This window comes from Nestor notabilis, unplaced genomic scaffold (assembly GCF_000696875.1).
Source record: "Nestor notabilis isolate BGI_N333 unplaced genomic scaffold, ASM69687v1 scaffold12730, whole genome shotgun sequence".
NCBI classification, from domain to species: Eukaryota; Metazoa; Chordata; class Aves; order Psittaciformes; family Psittacidae; genus Nestor; species Nestor notabilis.
This window is the reverse complement of record NW_009911654.1, coordinates 806-27,441: the sequence shown is the minus strand read 5'-3', so window position 1 is coordinate 27,441 and position 26,636 is coordinate 806. Positions and strand designations below refer to the sequence as shown.

General features: G+C 39.9%; 1 protein-coding gene across 1 annotated transcript in view; it reads right to left on the bottom strand.

The window, feature by feature from the left end:
- The window catches only part of LOC104406777 (metastasis-associated protein MTA3-like), a gene marked incomplete at both ends in the record, with an annotated part of 34,072 nt that extends 8,180 nt beyond the window's left edge, over positions 1–25,892 (bottom strand). Inside the window, 3 exons of the mRNA XM_010015870.1 lie at positions 4,821–4,947; positions 23,731–23,824; positions 25,825–25,892. Of these exons, the coding sequence (XP_010014172.1) occupies positions 4,821–4,947; positions 23,731–23,824; positions 25,825–25,892 (289 nt within the window). The remainder of the gene's footprint in view (positions 1–4,820; positions 4,948–23,730; positions 23,825–25,824) is intronic.
- Positions 25,893–26,636: the final 744 nt, after the last annotated feature.

Here is a 26,636-nt window from a genome sequence, read left to right as displayed (position 1 = left end):
ATGATGTCCTTAAAGCATGGAATGGAAGTAATAAACCAAGCCAGAGCATCTTAAGATAGTTTGGGGTTTGTGTTTTAGTTTGAGGTTTTTTAAATAGATGGGATGTATGAGAGGGATTCATAACTCAGAAAAAAATGAAGATTTCAGAGTCAAGAGTTCAGAAGGTTTTTCAGAATTGAGGCCATTGGTATATAGAAAGTTTGGATCTGTTGCTTATGCCAAGCATCAGATACAATCCTCTGAGAAACGTAAGAAACACTTAGTTCATCCATTGACAGATCAGATAAATACTCCCCATTAAAGAGTACGTAGATTTATTACAGTAATTTTAATCCCCTCCATAATGACAAACATGCACATAATGCACAGGTTTCACACACAGACATGTTGAGTCCAGAAATCAAGCTCAGCGAGAATTTCAGCATCTTGAAATGGTGTCCAAGAAGAGCAAGAAGTACTCGTGGAAAAAAAACAGTCTCCAGGAGAAAACCAAACCGAAACACAAAGGGAAACCCACAAAACCAAAGTGACTGCGATCCCTTGGATCTAGTGGTACAGACACATGCAATTAGCAACTGATAAAACTATAAAGTCTACAGTAATTATCCATCACAAACAGTTGAGATCACAGCACCACTCTGCACAAAACTGTGTGGCCTGAATCAGGTGAAAGAACAACTAAAGAGGTCATGACAGTCCCACAGTGGCCACATTTGGTCCCAGGGAAGGACTCTTAAATTGTATTCAATAACTTACCAGAAAGAATGCTGAACGGAGGGGATTCAGCACACCTCAGTTTTAGTTACTAAATATTTGTCACCCTGCTGTTAACTAAGACAGAATTTTGACAAAGCAGCATTTAACCCTAACAAAACCCCACACAACTGCATCAACCCAAATCCCACACAGTTGTGCCAACCCAACCCCACACAATTGTACCAACCAACTAAATCACCAACATGACAGCAAACAAATACTCTTTTCCCTTCACAAATAGCCACCACTCTTTGAAACTTGCTCCCATTCTCAAGCTGTCTTGACATCAGGCAAATAATCTGTATACAAGCCTCTTTTTACTTTGCATGAGTTCATTTTGTAGTACAGAGCAGTCCGAAAGATGCACACCTGATTTTACTATGACATCTGAGAACTCCTGGCTTACATCTGCTTCCCAAATACTTAAAATAACACTACCACCACCACAAAAAAAACCCAATCCCAAGACTGAAACACAGTTATTAGCAAACAAGAACTAAGCAAAGATAATGAAATAGCAAGATAAACCCTCAAGGATAAATTCTTCTACTCAATGCCTACAAAGTATTACAATTAAAAGCAATCACAAATGATCTCAGAAGTTAATGCAAGCTTTTCCAGCAATCTGAACACGTTTATCACTTACTAACTCTTGAGACCTTACAAATGAAAAAGAGATTTAAAGCCCAAGTCAGATAACCCAGTGCATCTCTCCAGACTGGAATTGCTTACAGGAGCTATCCGCTGGAATTCTGGGTGCATTCAATGTGTAACAGTAATGAAGGAGTGTTCAGTGAGCCTGGCTGGCAGCCTAATTCCGTTTCAAGGACATCTGGGGATTACAGTGCCTGGCAAACTGCATCTGTAACATGCAGGGATTAGGAAGGAAAGAGGTAATTCACTGGAGGGGTGCTACTAACCTTACACATTTGAACAGATAGGGAGGGAACAGTTTCACTGGTAACCTGACAAGCAGGCACTAAGGTAACAAGCCTTGTCTTTGAGATGCAAACTAGCACATCAGCTTGTAGTGTACCACAAGTCACTACTCCAGAGTGGTGCTGCTCAGAGCTAGGCAATTATACCTTCTTAAATGGATTTCGCTGCAGGAACACTGTGTCCAGAAGGCAGCATGGCCCTGTTTAACTACCACTACACTACCTACACCTAATGAAAAGGGGAAATAAGGTGAAGTCTAAAAAATCCCTATAGTTAAAAGAGAAACTCCATTATAGCTCAAGAGACTTCCACGTAATATATAGAAAAATAAAAAGTATGAGAATAAGGAATTAAACTGTATTTCTGTAACTCAAAAGCTAACAAATTACATCAGAATCATTCAAAACTCAACATTACTGACCAAAGAGCTTCAGAATTAGGTTTGTACAGAAAAATCTAACCTGCTAAAATAGCTGCAAGGCACCTCAGCTATAAAGCAGTGGCACCAGGTGTATAAATGAGACATGACTGTATTTGTAATGGAGAATTTTAATAAAAGTAATCTCAGTCAGAGGGGTTTTCAGGTAACTTTCTCTGCCATTCAGTTTAAAAGAAAGTAAATAGACTAACGTTAGGAAGAAAGATGAAACAAAAGCAGTGTTTAAAAGTGTATTCTTAAAAACGAAACAAAAACATACCATACCAGGTTAATTTCATTCCTTTGACTTACAAACAGAAAGGCAACCAAACTCAGTTTCTTTTCTTGGCTGAAGCTGCAAAAGTTCAAGACCTGTAGCTGCCAAAAGCAACTACAGACAGTTCAGCCTCCTCTATTCTCTTAAAATCACTTTCAGCTTGCTTCTCTTCCTTCCAAAGGGACTGAGGTTTTGTTTTCTTACTCTTGAGAGAACAGATTTCCATTGTCAGTCTATAGCACTGTACCATTTAGTTTCTCCTGTAAATCCAGTTGTTCCCATGCAGGGAAACTTGCTAAAACTGCCAGTGGTAAGAGCTACTCGGACAATTACTGCTGAGTATCTTCCAGCTTTTTATACAGAGATGACTGGCTTAGAAGATGAGTGACAGCAGTGAATGTCATCTACCCTGACTTTAGCAAAGCCTGCAGTGTTCTTCAAGCAGATTGGTAACATATGGACTAAGTAAGCAGACTATAAGGTGGGAAAAACTAGGCTGAAAAGGTTGTAGTGAGTGGCACAAAGTCCAGCTGACAGCTGGTTACAGGGGACATCTCCCAAGTGCCAATCCTGGGGCCAACACCTTCAGATCTTTATTAACAATCTAAACAAGTTCACTGAATACGCTTCAAGCAAGTCTGCAGATGATACTAAATTGGATTTGTTCACTCTTAAGGGATGACAACTAAAGGGAGAAATCCTACTGCTGTCTTCAATTACCTAATGAAAGGATATATAACACAGGTCCAGGCTCCTTTTCAGAGAAGCACAGTGATAGGACAAGAGGCAGAAGACAGTTAAGTTTCAACAAGGGAAATTCCAGTTAGATGATAGGGGAAAAAATTTTCACCACACTGAAACAGACACCCAGAGAGGCCATGGAATCTCCATCCTTGATTATTCTGGAGTACTGATGGGAGAAAGCTGGAGTACACCACCTTCACAACATTTCTATCCTCTTTTACAGAACGAGCTAATTAATAGACTATGAAGCCTAGTAAGAATCACGGAATCTGAACACTGATAAATCAAATAAGCAAAATAAGGGTATAGTTTGTGTGTATTTTCTTTTTAAAGTTTAGATTGTTAAAACATCATTAGACTACATAAAGCTTGCTCCAGAGTTCATCTGGTAAAAGGCCCTGGTAACGTGTGACAGCACAGCCCTGCAGCATTCACCTGTTCTGAGAAGGAGATCCAAGTCATCACTCTGCATCTGCCTGCTGCGCAGTACTGCATGTACTATGGGTTCACGTGGTTTTCTAGTGTCGTTGTGAAATATGTAATGGAGAACCACTACTGTGTTTGCTCCCAGAGTTGTGAGGTGAAGAGACATTTACAATACTTTTTGTATGTAATCTTCTCTCTGAGAAGAGAATACCTTCTTTCAATATCTAAATGTCAAAGGAAGTAAAACGAGCTGTGCAGGATTATTATCTCCAGCTATAGCTGGAGAAGCAGAGATTTGACAGTTAAATGACTTCCTCAAAGTCAGAAAACAACTAGCTGAATCAAGCACAGGAAACTAATATAACAACTTCCAACTTCCAGTTTTTCTGTCTGCAATGAGAAAGAAGAGCCACACACTTGCCAACAAGAGGGAAAATACATATGCATATACAAAGTGGTTTTCCCACTGGAGCATATACACTTGTTTTGCCAGCTTCTAGTCATTTATGGTCTGAAATGGCTGAGGGGAGCTGGATGTAACAAGAAAATGAGAACTCCTTCAGAATGCAATTTAAGAGCCCCTGTTTTGCACTTGCTACACTCCTCCCTGTCACTGTGCTCTTGCTTTTCCATCATCACCTCCCTCCCCAACACAGTAAGAATTTCCTTGACTGTTAAACCGAGGATGACCTAAGTGCTTACAGAAAGAAAATTAATAAACCCTTTCTGAGCTTTAGCAAGCCCCTTCCTACATTAAAGGCAGGGCAACTTAAAACAATACTTGAAATGCTTTTGCAACATTTAGCCAAACTCAATCATGACTTCTTCACATGCACTGAAGTTGGGGTAATTTTATGTTTAAATGCATGCAGCCCTAAATTGCAGCACTGACCACTGAGTCACTGCCTCCCTTCCGAAGCCATCTGTGGTTTCCCTGGGCAGACAATCAAAGATCCTCTGGCCAGCAGAAGAATAATTAAATAACTCTTCCAAAGTAGAGCAAACTGACCTTTTATACCACATTACCAACTGATGCTCTAATTGACAAGCCAGAGCTCTGAGATTCTTGTCCCCTCCAAGGCTCAGACATGAAGTAACAGAAGGAAAAACAAAGGTGCTTCCAAAGCAGTCCATGGGCCAGCCTGGCACAACTCTGCTGTGATCAACCACATCCTTTTGCAGGACAGAGGCTGAAGTGAGCTACTGGCAGGCAACCCACCTCAACAGAACACACAGCCACTGAGATTGACTTCATCTTACCTGATATGCGTTGCTGGAAGGGACTCATACTGGCGAGAAAGGAAGAGCTCTCTGTGCTTCAGCTGATGTTTCTGTTTATCCGTCAAGTCAACCTCAACTGTAGTTTCAGACTCTTCTTCAACTTCTTCTGCAGAGAAGCAGAGCGTAGGTCGAAATTAACTCTGTGCATAACACCCCTGCAGCCATCTCACTTGACATCCCCCTACCCCTTAGCAACCTCCCTTACTATTGCAAAGAAAAGATGAGTTTAGCAAGGCTACAGTTTATGTAACTTGACAGAACACTAAGTGTTTTGAATTCCATACCTTCTACTTAAAACTCTTAAAAATATTATGCTGCTCTCCTACTGTGCTACGCATTGATGTCTTTCACACAGCGGGAAGAACAATCCTAACAATATTAGTCATTCTTTTTCCATCTTCTTTCATCTTGTTTTTTCCCTTGCGGTGCCTCTTTCTTGCTGAACAGTCCTGGTTTAGACTTGCTCTTGCTGATACTGGTATTACTAAAACTTTTTCAGAAGTCCTGGGGAAAGCATACTTTCTATGAACAGAAATTACCAAACACAACTGCAGTCCCAGACTGCCAAGTCACAGTCTAAGACAACTAGTGCCTTCCATACATTAACCTTCTTAAGACACTGACAACAAATAGTATATCTCCATATTTAAGAAAGATCTACAATTATTTCTATTTTAAGCAAGACAGCACTATTTAATCTAGAAGATAGCATCTATAGCAGCAAATCATAAATTATATCATTTTTGAAGGATATTTTCAATTGAAAACTTTCTTTTATGGTTCTAATCTGAAATTCCTTAGTATTACCTCACTTATGATAAAATCATGGAATATTATTCCCTTTTGAAGATTTAAAACAACAGTAAACTGGGAACAGAAAGGAAGAAATAAAAGCAGATACAAGAAAGAGTCACACACAGAGTTAAAGAGCAATGTTCACAATGGTTGCTACCATCTCATATGATGGCAGGCTCTCCAAAATGGCCTGGGATCTTTCTGGCTGAAATCTGCTTTCCTATTTGGTTCTTGGGACATGTGAAACTAGAATCTCTATTTCCTCTTGCTTCCCAGAAAGGACAAAAAGCCTCTGTGAATACTGTATGCAAAAACATAGGCACTTTAATAACTTCTCTAAGATTTAACCATTTTCTACCTGCTAAATTATCCATCAGCTGCAAAACCAAGTGTACTTTATAAAACATGCCTCGAAATCAAACAACAAAGCCTCAGCACTAGGGAGTATTGAACGTAACCATGAGGATCACCTCACCCACTCTTCCAACAGTAGCCATTTCTACAAACAACTTACAGACACTATCTCAAATGAAGCCTGCCCACATCCTCATGGCAACCACAGCTCTCTCCAAACACACTATTTTATTACTTTATTTCTTTTAAATCATGCCTGTGGGGTTCATTCCACAAAAGTGATAAAACTATACACTCTGATATAACCAATTCTTCAAACCCAATCCCAACCACCTTAAGCCTATCTTGCTGTAGTCTCCCCCAGTCACCTTCCTTGCTTTGGCATGTCCTGTGGGGAGATAGAGTAAGACAAACAAAAATGAAAACAAGACTCCCCCAAGTCTCACCTGACACCCCTCAGCTTGGCATGTACAGGTTCAAGTCAGACCAGTTCAGAGTTATCCTGGCATCTAGAATACTAACAGTAAATAAACCTTAAAAAAATAAATCTCTGCAAAGGCAAAGTTTTTTAATAAAGGAATTAAAGAAAAAATAGAAATTAATGTAAAAAGCTTTCTGTTCATGGTGGTTTCATGGCAGCTGGTATTGGGCTGTGTTTTGGATTTGTGCTGGAAACAGTGTTGGTAATTCAGGGATGTTTTAGCTACTGCTGAGCAGCTTACTCAGAGCTGGGGGTGCACAAGGAGTTGGGAGGGAACACAGGACAGTGACCAACTGACCCAAGGGATGTTCCACACTCTATGGGGTCATGCTCAGCATATAAAGCTGGGGGAAGTAGGAAGGTGGGACATTCAGAGTGATGGCATTTGTCTTTCCAGGTAGGTTACTCGTGACGGATCCCTTCTTTCCAGGGGATGGCAGAATACCTGCCTGTGATGGGAAGCGAGGAATGAATTCCTTGTGTTGCTTTACTTTTTTGTGTGGCTTTTGCTTTACCTGTTAAACTGTCTTTAACTCAACCACAAGTTTTCTCACTTCTGCCTTTCCCATTCTCTCCCCATCCCACCAGTGCAGTGAGCGAGTGGCTGCATGGGGCTGAGCTGTCGGCTGGGCTTAAACCACAACAATCTTTCAAGCAGTTAATAGCTACAACTGTGTATTACAAATAAATGACCATCACAAGCTAAGTTTGTGTTTCAAAGTTCAAGCATTAATATCTCTTCTTAAAATACCAAGCCAAGCCAGCGGTTGCTCTATTGTTTGGGGATTTTTTAAATCAGTGTACTCCTTATATTATTCTACAGGTCCAAAGTTCTCAGCTTGCTATTTATTTCATCTCTCCTTCCTGAAAACTATCAAAGCAAAGTATTCTTCTCTTATAACTGTCTGAAAAAGCTGACAAAAAGCTGTCTGCTAGAAAGCAATTTAGGCATCCAAACACAGGTGCCTGGGAACATTTCAGATTGACATATCCAAAACATATGACTGCACATATGGCACAAAACACAGGAGAATATATGTCATTTTAAAGTGGCTGCAGGGAGCCAGAGATGGCATCCCAGAATTTCAAATGGCTTTAGACACCTGTGTTCAAGTACCTTAGAAGCTCCCTCGGAGAAAGAATTTAAATTAAAAGCCCCATAAACTTTAATCATATTTACCGTATTCATCTCAACATAAGCCAAGAATCCAATCATTCAAGTGCCTGAAGCTGAAATTAAATGTCTCTGACACAGACCTCTCAAAACACTCCAAATTTAAACATTAGGCAATGTAACTTTTTCTGTTGTATTTTCAGGAATAAAACACTGATTTTACTCATGATCCGACAAGCTCAGGAGTAAGCAGAACAAACCATGGCCAGACACAGAACAGGTCCACTCTTAACACAACAACAGATATCACCGGGTTAAGTGTACAAGTTTCTTCCTACAAACAATGCTAACAGCAGGATTAGTATTTAGTAAAACAAGTAATACTATGCCCCAGCAGTACACAAACCTGTAGTAGCAGGGAAGGAACCACTGCATACCATAAAGAAATGAGAACACTAAATCTGCTTAACGGCAAATGCAAATATGAAACCAATATGCTTGGTGGCAATACAAAGAATTCTGCATCTGAATAAACCTTTAAAGAGCTGCTTTTGAACCAGGTTTTTGCACAGATCAGGCCTTAACACCTATTAGAAGAAAAGTGGTGATGAACTTCCAGTACTTTTGGAGATCTCTTCACCTTTTTGACTCAGATTTGCATCACATGTGAAACTTAATTTGCCATCCAAGGAGAAATCATTCCTGTCAGAAGGAGTGACATGGGAGGTACCTACAGGAAGTCATAAAGCAGCCCTAAGCTAAGCACGTTTTCAGCACTCAGGATGAAAAATAAAGCAATGGCTCAGAGTAAGCAAGTATTTTAACAGAGCAATAATCTGGTGATGCCATACACAGGCCTCACTGCACCAAAGGCGGAGCAAAAATAAAGTTCAACTTAAAACTGTTCTGCTTCAGAAGTCTGAGGTACGACTACAAAGATTTATCAGGTTTTGAGAATGACACAATCCATTTAGGCCATGGGCAAAGTTTAAGGTACTGCCGTACTTGTAGTACTCTTCCTAGTTTACAAGGTGTATTTCATTATGTAAAGAAAAACATCCTAGAGTGCAAATGCAGGCACCTCCCAGCGAGCTTTGAAAGATTTAGCTCTATTGCTTACACATGGGCTTTCTAAATAGCAATTGTAAATGCTTCCTTTGATCCTGAAAAGTAGTATGATCTTGGTGACCCTTTCAGTGGCAGCGCTGCAGACTTACCCTTTCCCTTTTCCCTCCCATGTCAATAACACTTAACTGACTCAATCAAGCAGCGGATGCTGGGAAGAAACTGTAACACTCATTTTACGTACGCACTGCCACTTGTAAAAACATGAGGAACCCACACACACATTTAATTTATGGATTGTGAGAAAATGGTGCTATTGGTGAGCATGAGAAGGAGACAACTGTCCATGTCACCTCAATTTTTGACACAGTGGCTTTGTTTCTAGTTAAGTAAGTTAACTCAAGCTTGCCACTAGGAAGTACTGCTTGTTTTTACAACTGAAATCAAAATAAACTGAGGGCAAGCCTCTAGAAACAGAATGCTCCCATTTAATAGAAAATGGTTTAAAAATAACCTTAAAAAAAAACAACCACAAAATCCTGAAAGATACTTAAAGGTTTAAATGTGACTCAAGCCAGTCTATACTTAACCATCAGCTAGCAAACAAGTTAAATTCCTCTAGCATGTTACTCTTTCTTAACTAAGTCAAAATTACCCACCATCTGCTCCCCTTGTCTACTGCAAAGTAAGAGAAATTAGTTTAAATACTGAAGAAAGAAGAAAGTAGTTTAAATACTGAAGAAAGTAAGAGAAATTAGTTTAAATACTGAAGCCTATCTTCAAGGAGGAGCAGTAAATCTTCAGGTTTAAGAGGAAGAATAAAGCTCTCCCTCTCTTGTCACCAAGCTGCTGATGTTATTTTCACCTAGATGTTGGCTGGACCTCAGAGACATGGAAAACAGAGTAATCCAGGCCAGAAGGGACCTCAGAAGGTTTCTCATACCAAGTCCTCCCCAAAGCTGGCTCAGCTGTGAGGTCAGCCCAGGTTACTCAACATTTGACTCACCTGGGTCTTGAAAACCTCCTAGGACAGAGGTCACATAACCTCTCCAGCAACTCAAGCATGGTGAGAAGTCTTTTCCTTGTATCTCATCTGAATCACTCCCATTTCAATTTAGTCACTGCAGAGTCCAACTCCACCTTCTCTGTAACTCCCAAATAGGCACTGGGAGCCCACCTCTTCTCCAAGCTGTGCAGGCTCAATCCCACACCTCCTAGCTGGGCAAGTACCCATGACGGTGGCCTCTGCTGAACTTGCTTCAATTTATCAGCAGCTTTCCTGTATTGGGGACCTAAAACTGAATGTGGTACCTAGATGTGATGCAACAAGTGCTGAATACTCAGGGAGGATCATCACTTGCCTCAGCCTACTGGCTGTGCACCTGGCGATACAGTTTAGGATGCTGTTGGCCAACTTCACTGCCAAGGGAGCTGCTGTCTGCCAGCACCCCCAGGGCCTTTCCCACAGAGCAGCCCCTCTATCCTCAGCCTGTATCCCTGCCAGGGGCTCTTCCTTTCCAGGTGCAGGACTTTTCCCTGCTGAAATACCTTCAGGTTCTCAACAGAGCATTCCTCCTGCTTTCTAGGAACCCCTCAAGCGTATCACGGGTCATCCCCCAAGTGTGGTGTCACCTACAAACACGATGAGAGCACTCCACATGAACCCTTAAGCACAACACCCTGACTCAGACCATGCAACTAGGTTTTTATTCACCTAGTTGTCCCTTGATCCAGATCAATTCCAATTACTTGGCCTGGTGTGCCTACCAAAAAAGCTAGTGCTGCCACAAAAGCAAGAAGCAGAAATAAGAGAGTTCAACTGGGAAGACATGATGGGAAAACCCAAGACTACTCTTTTCAACAGCAGTACAAACCAGTGCTGAATTAAACCAGCAGTGGAACCAAAAACTGAGGTGTGTTAACTTGCTATCTCTTACACTCAATTGCTTCCCATTTTGAAAGCATATCCCAGCTTAAATGCATCCGGTTTATGCAAGTTTAGATGGAGAGATTTAAACCACTTACACTATTTTTGAAGTTACAGCAGTTTAACCAAGTTTGTTAAAATACCTTTAAAATTACCTTAGATCAGTGCCAATTTTGGTTCAAATAATGCCACTAAAGCCTTACTTCAGAATAGTTTCTGAGCTTTTCCCTTTCCTGGATCCCTTCTTCTCCCATGCTCAGCCCAAAAACTACGTACATCATAGGTATCATCAAACCTGCAGATAAAAAGCTGTGAACGCTGAACAGCAGCAAGTTTACTACACACATCAAAGGAGTCTCTTTTAAGTTTATCTGGTTGTGGCAAAAAAAAATAATCAAGTGTGCATTTGGCAGTTAGATGCTACAACATTAAGAATTATAAATATAGATTTTGGGGGAGGAGGAGTAAATCCATTTACTGCCAAACTGAGTACAAAAGATAAACATTAAGTCAAACCATCTGAACAACTATATTCAGACTGTGAATGAAGAGCTCTCCCAGGTGAGCAGTTGGCCAATTTGCTCATCTGCGTGAGGCTCCTTGCCACACGTTGTGTTGTACTAACTTGGTTGTGATATTTAAGCCCCTAATGCTGTAGTAAAGCAGTTTAATCAATTTTGTGAGCTAGACTATGCATGGTTAGGCTGTCAAATTGACTGAGAAAGTGTTTACCAAAGCTGATTTAATTAGCTTTACTTACACCACGTCTGTTAGTACAATGTTCAGATGGCTGTTAGAATATATAACATCAATTTGGTATTTGCTGTTATTGTCAGATAGGAGTAGAAATCTAAAGCACAATTTGCATGGATTATGAGTCAGCTAGACAGCATATTACCATCTGAAGTGTGAATGTGAGCAATTCTGCAGGTAGGAAAATAAAGACTGATCAGCTGTACCGAGAGGGAACAGGTGTACTTAAAATTCCTACTGGAGAGCAGAGATGTTCATGTGGCCACCAAGAGTTACTCAGTTTTCCTACACAGTTATCCAGGTTATCCTCTCACACTACTTCATCATTATCATTCTAAAGGAGGTCACAAAACATAGGAATAATTACACTGTACAACCATTAGGAACTAACATACCTCCTCTCCAGTAATCAAATTTCTTTCTAAGATGATGCAAAAGGGGTTTTTTTTAAGTCCTTCCAAATAGCACATCACAATAACAACTCCCAGGACAACAGACAGTTATAAACAACTGGATAATTCTCTCACGCTTATGGTAGTCCTATAACAAAAGTATTTAATGAAAACTATCAGTTTTCATTACCAGAAAACCCCACCTTCCAAAACGTGATGGATGGGTTTTTTGGATAACTGGGTTTGGAGATTTTTGAGAGCAAGGAGCCCATACGTGGCACACAGGGAAGAATTACCTTGGTAAGTAGGATGAATCATGTTGTGCTACATTAATACATCCTAATAAACTGTGACATGAATGAATGCAGGAGTAAGCACTATAGGTTTTTAACCCTGTTAGGCAGCACCACAAACTAGTTGAGGACAGCACCACACAAGGGTCTCACAAAAGCATGACAACAGTGACACGCAGGCAGTGGCGAAAGAGCCAGCAATTCTGTATCAGAAACCTAAGCTAGGTTTTTCCCCCTCTTATCCCCCTTACCTGGTTTCTGTCTCACCTACTTAAAGGCAAACTCTTCCACGTGAGAACATACCCTGTTACAGGGCTCAAAATGCATTTGGTCATATGTACACCTGTATGAAGAGTAGCAACCTGCTGCAGGATGCATGAAGCTACAGCCCTACTTTGAGCAGCTCATTAGCAAGCAGCAGACTCCGAGTTGTGCCACAAACACAGCTATTTGCAGTATGATGAATATCTGCAATGTCCAATTACTGGTATCCAGCTCATGAGCTGAATCAGAAGCCAATTAGTAACTTTTCTGAAGTGCAAATATGTTTAGAGCTGTGGGAAAGCAAGCGGAAGGGTTTAGTTCTGCCCTCAAAGCCAGGCTGGCAGCCCACCCACTGAGCAACAGCGCGCATGGGGAAGCTGACAATGCCCAAGAAATCAGTTCTTACATCTCTCATGACTCAAGGAGCACAAAGGCTATCTGCAAAGGTGCCATGTAACCTGCATGAATAATTCCTAGACATGATTTTGAGAACAAGGAGATATGCATCTTCTGTTTTCATGAATCTGATGCCATTAACAACTTTTCCCACCACTTGGGTTTCCATCATTTCCATACAGCCCTCATGCTCATAATAAACAGGATGGTCTTTTCTTTAAAATAGGCCACAGGTATGCCTGATCTAGTCAGTTAACAAGCTGCATAGTCACCTCTCCTTAACAAAATGCAGTGTATATATTGATAATAAATGTATCATGTAGGTAAATAGGAACACCAAAAACCTCTTTAGTTTTCTGTAAGAACCCAAAGTCCACAGTTAAGGTCTACACCGGCATTTTCTTTCACAATGTGACAACAATAACCACAGAACTTCTGAGATCTCAGCTGCTTTTCTAAGATACCATTCACATCCTCAATAGCAGGTAAACAGCTTTTCAAGATCTGCTGGCAGAGACAAAGAGGCGCAGATTGTACAAGCACTTTCCCACCCCTACTCAGAATGGCATATGATTCTGCTTATAAAACACAAATTATTTATCTCCTACAGTATCTCCTTCCAGAAGGGCTGAATGCTGTTTGAATATTTTTTTTTTTGCAGGAAGGAAAGAAGGGGGGGTAGAAAGAAAAGGATTTGTATATCCTGTTCTTGAGTAAACTTAACTAAGATACATTAAAGCTCTATGTGCAGGATTTTAAAATGAGAAGAATGTTATCAAAGATAATGCCTGCTCAATGCCAGTGTGATAAGAAAGCTGTTCTGTTTATAAACCTGACAAGACAAGCAGGAAGAGGAGTTCATTCACTCTGATGGTCTGTGCAAGACTTAAAAGACCATTTGTTTTCCATCTTAAGCTATGATAGAGATGGATCTTCCAGGGTTTATATATTATTTCCTTGATGCACCTTCAGAGATCTTAAGATTCTAATTAACAGGAACTATACATATGACTGAGATATGAATATATGTCTTTATTATAGTATCAAGTCAAGTAATTCACTTCATACATGTTGAATGTTCAGTATTCTGATCCTGGCTTTGCTTCCCTCTTGCTAAGAAAAAAACTAAACAGAAAAAAAAAGGAGAGGAAGAGCATTATGAAAATATATGAAGCTTTGGAGGCAAATATAAATATAAAAGCTGTCCAAATATCAAAGCCCTTTCTCTTGTATGATGCTTGGCAACTGAGTCCTTGGCCCCTTGAGGCCCTGCTGAGAATAATAGCGTGAGGATTTTGCTCCTGACAGCAGCATCAGTCAAAGGATCTGGCCTCTGTCACACAGCAAAGGGCCACAGTGCCCTGTAGGATGAGGTTACAGGTCACTGACCCTGCCAACGCTAACGATTTCTGTGCTGGTTTAAGCCAAAAGAAGGCTGCACTTTTAACACAGGGACCTGAAACATGACTCTCTTCAGTGTTGTGCAACACTGTCACAGTCCTCCCCAGAAACAAGAACAGACAAATCGAAGTTTAAGCCTATCGCTTTGCACATCAAAAATGGGAAGTCAGCTAAGTTAGTTGTGCTGGTTTTCATAGATGCTTGACCTGTTACAGAAGTAGAAAACACACATGTACGTCCATAACCTCTGGATGTATGCAAAACACAGTGCTCCGTGCACAGCGCAGCGCTACGCAACCTGCACCGACAAGACACCTTATGTAGTATGGTAAATCTGCCAACGAGTTCTGGATTCAGACAGTGGGTGGCAGCCAAGATGAACCACTTGGCTCCTCGAAGTCTTTTAGGAATTTGGTAATGTAGAACAGGCTTTTATCAGAAAATAAAACACACTCAAACTTGTTTTGCTCATGGGAGTGACATATTCTACCTTCGTACGAAACACCTCTCTGCAAGGATCTTTGCAGAAGCACTTGTTTTGCACATCAAGATCAGAATCAAAACAGGTTCGTACTACAAATCCTTGCTCTGATAAGGTTGCAAACAGCAGCCGAGGTAAAAACCAACATATTGATCGAACAAAACACACTGCCACACAGCCAGCCATTCCAGGCACTCACTCAGATACTCCGTGTGGTTCAGGACATGTCAAACTCAACATATACTTTGAGCCCATATCCTGTTATTTGTGCAAGTTACATGTAACAGAAGTAATCTGCAGACAAACCACAGAAATATTTTACAGGTTAATCTGATCTGCTGCTTCTACCTTTCCCATAATACTTCATGCCACATACACGTCCTCAGCACTGCATGAATCAGCTCGGGTAGGGAGCACTGCATTCATTCTCACACAGTGCTCTGCCCAAGCTAAGCTCCATTTCTATCACCATGTGTGGATGTTACGTGAGTAATACCAAGAACAACTCTTGCAGACTTCATTCTACTGCATGGTATAGACATTCAAGAATTACAGCTGGTAAACCTTTAAATCATCAGGCCTGATCCCCGATTCATACATTTAACTGCATGATGGGAAGAAAGTCTGAACTCATGGTGAGTTTACATCATTCAGATTTGTAAATCCTATACAGCTCTACTCAATCAGGCTGTCAGAGAAGCCTCTGAAGATGTAAAATGCATTTCTAACTTGAGTTTTACAGATTGAGATAACCTAGCAATGTTTTTGTAGCCTAGAAGTTATGCTTCAGCTGCACAGTGCGGGTGCATTGGGGAGATCATGGGAAGAGTCACTGCAATTACAAGACAAGGGGAAAAAAAAAAGGAGAAGCATCTGAGATTATGGAATCCAGGAGTGTGAAACATCCCATTTATCTTCATGAGACAGAAACACCTGATTAATAGAATCAGTTTAAATGTTACCAGTATTTTAGATGTCAAGGAAACAGTGTAGGATCATTGGCCTGCACAGCTGGCAAACATGGAGGAGGCAAGAAAGTTAGCAGCTGAGAGATGAGTTACATGTTCTCCATAAACCAGGAGAAACCCAGGACAAGAAGTACAGTAATACTGATGCACATATTTAAACTTGACCATGGGGAAATGAATCCTAAGGAACACATGGAAATGGTGCTTCAGCAGCTTTCTGTGAAGCTCTGTACAGGAGAATTTACATTGTGTGTGAAGAATTCGTATTGCGAGTAGACTTCAAGAAAGTGCCACATTTTGTAGCCCAGAGTCCCTCTATGCTCCATACTAGATAAATCATAAAATCATAGAATGGTTTGGGTTGGAAAGGACCCTAAGATCATGCAGTTCCAATCTCCCTACCATAGGCAGGGACACCACACACTAAACCACGTCACCAAAGACTCCATCCAACCTGGCCTTGAACATTGCCAGGGATGGAGCATTCACCACTTCCTTTAGTCAGTAATTAAGTAATAAAAATACAAGATGCATTTCAGAGGTCTATTAAACAGTTTAAAGCATAAACATGAACTGCTGTTTTGTAGCTTTGCACACTCCGCAGCAAACTCAAGAGTTACTCCAGATTTGCGGTTTAGTTTGTTTCTACATTCCCACAGATTGTCAGCAATGTGTTCAAGCCTTTTAAATTACGTGTTCACAAAATCAGACTTCTGAATTTAAAAAAAAGAAAACAAACCCAAAAAACCCAAGAAATAAATCCAGGTATGGCTGCCCAAAATGACAGATTTATTCTTAAGAGGTCAGAAGATAAAGCTCATGGTTACTAGCTAGCCTGCTAATCCATACAAATGATGCATGTTACACAAACTAAAGAAAGGATAGTATTTTTACATGTGCAAAACTCCACAAACCCAAACACAGATCACATGTAGTCAGGTGAAAAAAACGATGTATTTATGCAAGTTTTCCACCAGAGCTAAGAACTCCTAAAAGTCTGGGCTTAGCTGGAAGTGCATTCACTCCATTAAGAGAAAATCATTAGCATTCACAATCTAACAAGATATATAAGAAAGAGTATGAATAGCCACAGTTGTTAATGATTCCACAAGATACTCAGGAGCTGACAGTAAAGTTGTTAATGAGACAATATAGGCCACAGTTAACTACCAATTCTAAAATGGGATTCACAAAAAAAGGAGCCTGGCTGTCAGCAGCAAAAAGCCCCTCATTACTGCTGCTTTACTACTTTTACACTTCGGGGGGGTCACAAATGTACAGTTCTTGAACAAAAATCAAACAAACAAAACACATACACTATGAGACTACGCAAAACGCCCTTGAAAAGAGTAATTGGGAGCCTGGAGACACGTTCCTCCTTGGTGACAAGGATGTCATTTCAGACAAGGCTGGCTCTATTTCAGTATGCTCTGAATTTTCCCCCCCCTCTCCAAATAAATGACAAGTGAAGGATTTCTGTTGGGTAAATGAAGGAAAACTTCACATACCCTTGTCTCAGGAGATCCAAAAAGTCACATCGTCCTCACACAAAACCCACCCTATTCCTCAAGCTAATTTTCAGTGAAAGCAACAGTCACACTGATACAAAAATACCTTCGCAGAGAAGCTACCCTGCCCCTGATTAAAGCATCTGTTATCTGTATCATCCTTAAATGACCCTCCTGGGGTGTGTCTCACCCACATCACAGACTTCAGGATCCCCAGAAGCAACACAACGTACTTGAATTTGCTAGTGCTTACTTTGCATGTCTCCATTAGTTGACTGTAAATAAGCAGAACATGTAAAATTCCCGTCTGAAGCAAATGAGCCACTGGAACTCATCCTCCTAAACTTTCCTGGTTTACTGATCTTGTTGTCTCTGTTCACCACCCCTTCTTCAAAGCAAACCCAAGATGACTTGCTCACAGACACAGACTGCTGAAAGACTTGTATTTTCTTCAAAGAAAAGAGGGCTAATACATGAGGTTAAAAAAGCATTTTCTCCTAATTCCTGGGTATTTCACTGAGGGGGGTGTGGGCTGACACAGATGACAGAGCCAGAGACACTAAGTTGCAAACAAATACTAGTTTATACTTACAGAAGCCTTGAGATTAACGTGGTAGTATCTCACTGAACCAGTCACACAAGTCTGCTCACCCACTCCGCAGGCATATCTAGCAGCCAAACCTTCTTCTTCCTTATAAATGCTCCAAGAGATTCTCCTGTCTCCGATTCTCAACTCTGCCTTCCATTCCTTAGCTCTTTTCCCTCCTAACACCCAGAAAAGTGGCATCTTCATCACAGGGTAATATTAACAGCTCTGTTTTCTTAACAGCAAGCAGGAAAGAGGCCTCAGCAAATGCAACTGAAAACCAAACTGTAACCTAACACTAAATTCTGTGGAAGAGTCACACACTACTATAAGACATACAAACCAAATCAACTCATGAGCTCTAAAGGCATGATCTTTCCCCCTATATGACCATAAATAAGACCAAAAAGTGCTGTTTCTCTTTAATTTGTATCAAGCTCAATGCAATACAATGATGATCTTTTCATTCGAAGCACCACCTGCTAAACAGGTTAAACTCTTTGAACTTCAATTCCCTTAAAAGAGGAACTAAAAACTCAATATGCCGCTGAGCAGCCTTTCCTATAGGATGGATGTCAAACTCTTCTAGCTCTACCAGTAAAGCAAATAAACTGGAAGTTGTATGTATAATACAGTATGAGCAAGCATCCACCACGTTAAAACAACAAAAAAAGCATTAATTATTTCAACATTTGAAGTAATGAAGGTGGAAAAAATAAATCATATACAATGGAAGGATTAACATTTGTTTAACATTTGACCAAAGGTGCTTCTACTTGAACACAGCCTGTGGAGACAACAGGCATTCAAGGGAACTAATGGGACTGGAAAAAAAGCCAATTCAAGGTTTCAAATAAAATCTCTAGTCAAATGATATTTTTTATGCTAAGAAATTATATGATTTGAATTAAGTAACAGGAAAAGTCTCTCATCTTAAAGTGATTTTTCAGAATAGGGACTCTGATTAAAGAAACATTACATGTTCTCTGAATAACAGCTTTTTAGTTCTATGTACAAGAAGCATTATGATGAAAAAGAACCACTATGATGAAAAACCACAAAGTTTTGGTTGTATTATCACCTGACTGGACAAAAATAACCCAGTAATACTAGCTTATAAATGTTCTGAATTATACTGAGTGAAAAGAACACTGAACATCACAAAGCATTTTCTTGTGAGACCTCACTTGGAGTATGGTGCACAGTTCTGGTGTCCTTAACATAAGAAGGACACGGAGCTGTTGGAGCAAGTCCAGAGGAGGCCACGAGGACGATCAGGGGCTGCAGCACCTCCTGTATGGAGACAGGGTGAGAACATTGGGGCTGTTCAGCCTGGAGAAGAGAAGCTGCGTGGAGACCTCAGAGCAGCCTCCAGTGTCTGAAGGGGGCTACAAGGATGCTGCAGAGGGACTCTTCTTCAGGGACTGGAGCGACAGGACAAGGGGTGATGGGTTCAAACTGAACCAGGGGAAGTTCAGGTTAGATCTAAGGCAGAAGCTCTTCCCTGTGAGGGTGCTGAGGCGCTGGCACAGGGTGCCCAGAGAAGCTGTGGCTGCCCCATCCCTGGCAGTGTTCAGGTTGGACAGATCCTTGGGCGACATAGTTTATTGTGAGGTGTCCCCGCCCATGGCAGGGGGTTGGAAATGGAGGATCTTAAGGTCCTTTCCAACCCAAGCTATGATACTATAATTTCACTCGAGTTCTTTACTGAACCCCCAGGGTCTCCACAGACACCATTTTTTTTCCTATAGACTGAATGTTTAAATTCTCAACAGAGAGAACTGCTGGTTTAGTCCTGTGTACACTGGAGAAAAATACTGAAAGAATGAAGTGAAGTTGTGTTTCTTTGACTGCTGAAGAGCACAGGAAACTCTCTCATGGTTTTGCTGGAATTATTAACAATACCACTACGCAACAGCAACCACGTATTAAAAAACCTGATGACATATGAATGGAGTTCACATTTCAGTTTTGTGTATTTTGAGGAATATTAATGAGTAATCTGCCTTACTATGCAATACAATAAACAATATTCCTCAAGCTAAGCTCATTTTCTTGCCATCTTCTAAGCTCTCTGCTAACCTGCTGCTCTACTGAACTAAAATGCTTCTCAAAAATTAGATTAACAGCTTAATTCACTTGGATGCATCTGGAGGTTTTGGCAATTATTGTGATACTAATGTTGATTGACAGGATGCAAAATAATTGGGGGGTTGGGTTTGGTCTTTCACAGATACAAAGCATCTTTACATAAAGTAACCAAGAGCTCAGCAGCAGCACAATTGCTGTATAAGATCAAACCATTTATTTCCAGGACTGCTGGAACTTGCTATTAATACCCAAAATAAACTATCAGGTTTTATATGTAAGGGGCTTTGAGATCTTTTAACCAGAGCTAGAAAAATGTACTGGTCTACTAAATCATAGAATCAGAATGGTTTGGGTTGGAAAGGACCTTAAGATCATCTAGTTCCAACCCCCTGCCATGGGCAGGGACACCTCACACTATGTATTTGTCACCAACCTCGGTAAGAACTTCTAATACAAGCATCACTTTAAAGAGAAAGAAACTAAAGTACAAAGAGCATACTTTGTTTCTGATCATAATGCATCAATGTCAGCCCAAGGTCAGAACTGATTCCCGCTCAACAGGAATCGCTAGATCACTAGCAGGACTCTTTCCTTTCTTCCCAGAAATCTATCATGTACAAAAAGGCTGTAGCGGAAACACCATTTTGCAAAGCTATGTGACATGAAACATGACTGCTCAAGAGCCAAAAGCTAAGAAAAAACCCTAAAATTAGTTCAACCACAAGAGGTAAAGCCAGTCAGTGATCTCTGCAAAGAGCAACAGAGACTGAAAAAAGCAGACTTTTGACTACAGCTCCTGTAATCTAGAAAAAACTCCAGTTTACCTCTGATCTTTCGGTCACTGAAACCAGCATGTCTCAGATTTATTTTTGAATTGACTCCTGTCTCATTCACAAGAGCATCAGTTTTGTTGCTGAGAAAAAATAAACCGTGTGTGGGCTTTATTGCCAGAAAAACTCCAGGCGTTTAGTCAGAAGCTCAGCACACCTAAAGTCACTGCAAATTCTCTTAGTAAATCAGAAGACAAAGGCCTCTGATAACTGGAACTCCTTTTTATATCCTCCCTAGGTGGTTGACTAGGCAAAAGCTGTTGGAGGAGTTGCAATAAGAGAATGACTTCAGACATAGTATTACGTGATAGCGCATGACCAGATAAAGAATTTCAAATGTAAAGTACTGTAAAAACCAGCATCGTGCACTCAGGCCACCCTACTCAGCTTCAAGAAAGTAATAGTGCATAAAGCTATTACAAGGTCCAGAGTTAGTACAGTCCTCAGAGAGCAAAATCCTGCCCTAAAACACTTGTATCAACTCTAGTTTGGATAAAGGATCATCTAAATTGTCAAGATCCAGCTACAGTTGGCAATTTCTCATTCAATGACACCATTTGGTTAGAAAATATCTCTATACCACCCCTTGTGTTTGCTTCACCCATTTTAATGAGCTGTGTGGTTTTATCTCATCTCTCCAAGTTCATTTGCTTATGTACTTCAGTCATAATGGCAATAGCTCTTGTGCTGCCTTCTATTCCCCTCTCCTCCTTCTTTTCCCCATAAAGCAAGCCTCACCACTGCAAGAAGAAAGGCATGCCCCCCTCGCAGTGACCCTGTGGTAACAGCTACAACCTAAGAGCTGGTGGGTGTTAACACTCCAACAGAACTCCCCTACTCAGTCCAGGAGGCTCTGTAAGACCAAGAAGCTGATCTTGGCCAGTGTTTTGGTTTTGCTTTCAAGTTGGCCTTTATTTTATAGTAACAGAAAAAGAATAAATGCTAGCCATATAAAATGTCATTAGAAAAGATCAACAGATCTTATACTTAAAGACTCTTCTAGACAGGTACACTGGAGAAACCAGTCCTTGAACTACAATGTCTATTCCAAAGGAAACTTGTGCCTTTCAGCATTTCTTTTCTAACACAACAGGTAGAAGTGCTGAAGCATCAACACATTCAGCTACAGAAAACATCCCCAAAACATTCAATTCATAAATACACAAATATTTTGTTTACATACATCATATTTTTAAACAGAACACTGTGATATTCCAGACTCAAAACATTTAAATTGATCTGACATTTAACTACATCTGCTGTATGAGCTGTACGAAGATCTAGGCAAGCAATGCTTCACTATGTGCTGTTCCCTGTAACATGGATATTGTGAGATAACTTAGCAGATCCTACAGTCTGGTCAGAAAGAAAACATTATGTACAGAGAAAAAGTCCAGAGAGAAACCTAATCCATGAGAACACCCAGTCAGAAGACTTACGACTTGTGAGACAGAGGGATTCTGGAGATGCTTGTTCAACCACCTAGAAATTACATGTCTATTTTCTCACGAGAAAGCAGCAAGAGAATCTGCACTGAGAAAATGTGATGAAGATTCCATGGTACTTCTACTGATACCAACAAACCCCTATTGTGGAAGAGCAACAAACCATCAGCAAGCCTTTGATACCAGAGTGCTGACAAAATGGCAATCTAAAACTCATAAAGGAAATAGAAAAATCTTACCTAATTTTTGCAGCTCAAATGATGCCCACAAAACTAAAATACCCTTTTCTAAAAAACAAGACAACCAAAAAATTCTACATGATTCATGTTTTAAAAATCAAATGGCAAACCAGATAAATGTGTTTCCAGTAAAATTGTTACCCCTTTTCATCCTTCTCTGCCCCCTCCATTAGGAAAGAAAAAGCAGCAAACAAGAAGTATTGGAATGCTTAGTGAAGGTCACTGAAAGTTCTATGTTTCTACACATGTCATACGGAAGAACTCAAAAAACTTGATTGATTGTGGGGCCAGACTACTGTAAAATAGGTCACCAATACTTAGAAAGTGTACCCAACCATATCAGAAATGCATTGAAATAAATCATTCCCTTAGAACATAAGCAAGATGTGCCATTTTTCTTTAAGAAGCAAGCTAATACTTAACACTATGCACTTGAATCACGTCTACCTCTCTAGGACCAATGAAGGAATAAAACAAAAGTCAAAAGCTGGCTGGTTCTTTTCATTAACAGTACTTGAAAGTTTTCGCCAACAGACACTTGACATTCAACAAATTATAAGGTATTTTTTAAGCACCTATTTACACCATTGTGTATCTGAACACAGAAGATGGCATTAGACAAAGTCTTTAAAGAGAATTCATCCCAATAAATCAGAAAACAGAGCTTTATAATCACTTATTCACATATTAATGTTGAAAACTCAAGGATCATTTACAAACAAAATGTTATTTAACAGCAAACAGCAAGAAATTTACTAGGCATTGACATAGTTAACACTAAGTTATTTACAAACATGAATGCAGTATTTTGCAAACAGCTATTTTCTCAAATATCTCCGGGTTTTAGGTCTGGTTTTGTCTTCAGAATTGTATTTTTAATTATAAAGTTATGGAAAAAATACTGTATTTCAGTTGCAGACCAAGACAAGCTAACTTCATGATGAAAATGGGACTTTCTTCCCCTATTAGCATTTGCTGCTCTTCTGAAAAAAAACCCCAAACCCTATGAGATGATACTTACTGCTATTTTACTCATTAATACCTACATGTAGCATAAATGCACATAATGGCTATTTTACAATCTCCAGTGATTTTCAGTCTCTCATGAAGCATTCCTTTATTTACAGTAAGCACTACACGTTTATGTCTAACTCAAAAAAGTCAAATCAAATACTCACAAATGCTTTTAAAGCATTTAAGCTTAAATCAACTTACAGCCAGATTTAGTTTTGACATAAGAAAAATACAGTTGTAACTTCCACATAAAAAAATGTCTGTCTCTTTTCAAATGGGGACTTTCAATTACTTTAATACAGCTTATAACTTAAGTTCTGGAAGCAACTACTAGAAGCAGAGCCAGTATCAGACAAAGCTAAGCATCTACCTGGGTATTAAGTAATGCCTAATACAAATATGTATTCCACATGCCAAAGAAATGCAATTTTAAGCAGCCACAGAAACTGAACAGGCAGCGATAAAGAAAAATGCCCTACACAATCTACTTACTAGCATGCTTATCTGCAAGAATTACAAGGCTGTTGGAGATATCTCTTCGCCTGTAAAAGCACACCACTTTTGCTTCCACATTTCCATTGGCAGTCTACGAAAGAAAGATAAATCAAGTCAGAATGTATTCCTGCTCAGCTGAGGAATAGAAATTAAATGCCCTCTGCTTGCAATCTCTCCTCATTTTAGCAGTTCTCACATGATCAGTCAGGCTGAAATCAACAGAATTACTCCAATAAGTAGAACTTCCTGACAACAGTATCAATTCAGATGAGACAACAGTATTCACAGAATCACAGAACGGTTTGGGTTGGAAGGGAGCTTAAAGCTCAGCCAGTTCCAACCCCCTGCCACAGCCAGGGACACCTTCCACTAGACCAGGTTGCTCCAAGCCCCTGTGTCCAACCTGGTATCAACTATAAATTACTTTGTCTTAAAGATTTATATATTATTCAGCTGGCTAAGGATGTAATGCCAGTATCATGTTAACATGAGAAACCTTAAGAAATATTAGAAGCTCATGAACACTTCTTTGCAACCCAGCCTTAGGCAGATACGTATATTTCAAAGTACTGGGGTTTTTTTTTTTCAGAATCATATTTAACATAACATGGATTGTTTGAAAATTCACTGCAGCTCTAAGATAAAGAAGCTATTTAGTTCGCAGTTGTTTTCCTGACTCATTATAGGGATCATGCTCTTCTGCCTGATAATGTAAAGAATCTACTAATATTTGAAAAACTGTTCCCTCTTTCTTGTTATGAGAAATACAGAATCAGTTCATTACCTTCAATTACTTACTTAAAACTAAAGATGAATTTTACTATTAAACTATTACAATATATTACTCAATTTGGCACTGAGTAATATGATGTTTTAATTCAGTTTCTAACACAAAACCACCAACAAAAAAAGCATCAGATCTCTAGCAAAATAACCAAAGCATTTTGCATAACGTCTCCATGTTTGCTCAATGCCTTTAACACATGAAAGAACATAATTCACTATAGACTATATCCTCAAAACTCTCTCTTAAAAAATAAGAACTAACAAAAAAAATCACTGTATGACCCTGCTCTGCCAACCACAAGCAAGATTCAGTTTTTGCACAATGCAGTGCAGTTTGAAGATAATAAATATCCCACTCAGAACCTGATTGGAATCACTTCAATTACTGTACATAAACACTCTTCTCCAACAAAAGCCATACACAAATTCAATGGCTGTTGTGTTGGCCAGCACTAGCAGGTAAGGTGGTTGATGTCTCCTATGGAGCAGTGTTCATGTTCCGTTAAGAAGAAGAAAACTGTTGGGCAGGTCACCAATTCTTTAGTTTACTTTCTAACCACAGGAGAACAAAAATTTTCTCATTATTCACATAGTGACAGGCATTGTGATCATTGACTTCTGACATAACATGTTGGGAAGTTTTAATACTGGTTGATGGATGAGTAAAAATACGCTATGCTAAAAAATCCGACACCATTCTTCGTAGTAAAACAAAGGAAAAGAACCATGCTTTCCCCAAAATGACACTGTGAAAATCCTCCATTCTTTATAAAATACATTTGGCAAAAATCAGAGTACAGTCTCTATTCAAAAGCCTGTCCTTCATTCACAGCTGCCAATAAGAAGAGCAGTACACAGCCACAGAAGGCACATATTCTGATATCTGATCAGTGCAAAGTCTCACTGACGCCCACTAGCTCTTTCCAGATACATCCAAAAGCATATACATTCCACATTTGCTATCATTCCAAACGGATTCACGGATAGAGCATTAAACTCATTTGTTTCCTCAAGCATTTGTAGGATTTGTTTGGAAATTTTTACAGCAGAGTACTCCTGTCCACCAGGAATGATCAACTGGCTGTGGCCTTAGGTAACAGAGCAGAAGGACTGGATATCACATAGCAAGATTTCAGTGACTGAAACTCAAACTACACCAAAAAGCCCCAAACAAACAAAGCCCAGAAACAACCAAACACACCCCCCACCCCGAAACAGAAACTTCATGGCATGGAAATCACTGTCAGCGTCTGAAGAGCGCACTGTCTATCGAAGGTTAAGCAAGAATCTTAGTTATTTGTGTACCTTGTTCAGTTCTTCAATTCTCCTAATGAGATATGGGTTGCTGGAAGAGTTTTCAAAATAAACATAATCTGCAATGAAAAAAGGAAAGCTATTGAAATACCAACCAACAATGTAAAACCATATCACTGTAAGCGCAGAAAATGTTCTTCTAAACATAGAAGGCTTTGAAAAGCTGAGATTTCTTAGTGAATGTTAGGACAATGAAGTATTTCTGTACTGAGAATTAACATCATTTGTTCCTGAAGTCTGGTCATAACTGTGCTACACGTGCTTTAACAATCGTGCTGAAATCAAGTTAAGTGCCTTGTGGTGGAGCCTGCACGCGCATTCAGCAATCAACACACTTCATTAATCTTGATATAAACCCAGCGGTTTCTCCCTATTGATTAGGGAAGATTTGAGAAGTGAGTTTTTATATTAGAGAGATGAGTATTTCAGTAAGATATGCTGCCCAGCAGTTATTATCAGATGCTGCGATAGTGCAGTTGTCCTAATGAGTAATGCACCTTTCATGATGCTTGCTTTTGCTGTCATCTCTGCTCAGTAACACGCAAACAATACTAAGCAGTAACAGCCATGGGTTTGAGAGGTTCTTCCAATCAATTTCTAGACAATCATTAACACACAAATATTTTCATAGAGTATATGGACGTTTGCTCACATCCTGAAAGCTGCTCCCATGTAACAAATGAAGAGTTGACACAGAGCACATTTCCTTCAGTAGCTTTCCCAAAACTTGTTTTCCTCAAATGTTACTCACACTTTATATGCGGTATCTGGCTTCTGCACCATGCCCCTTGTAATCTTTGTTT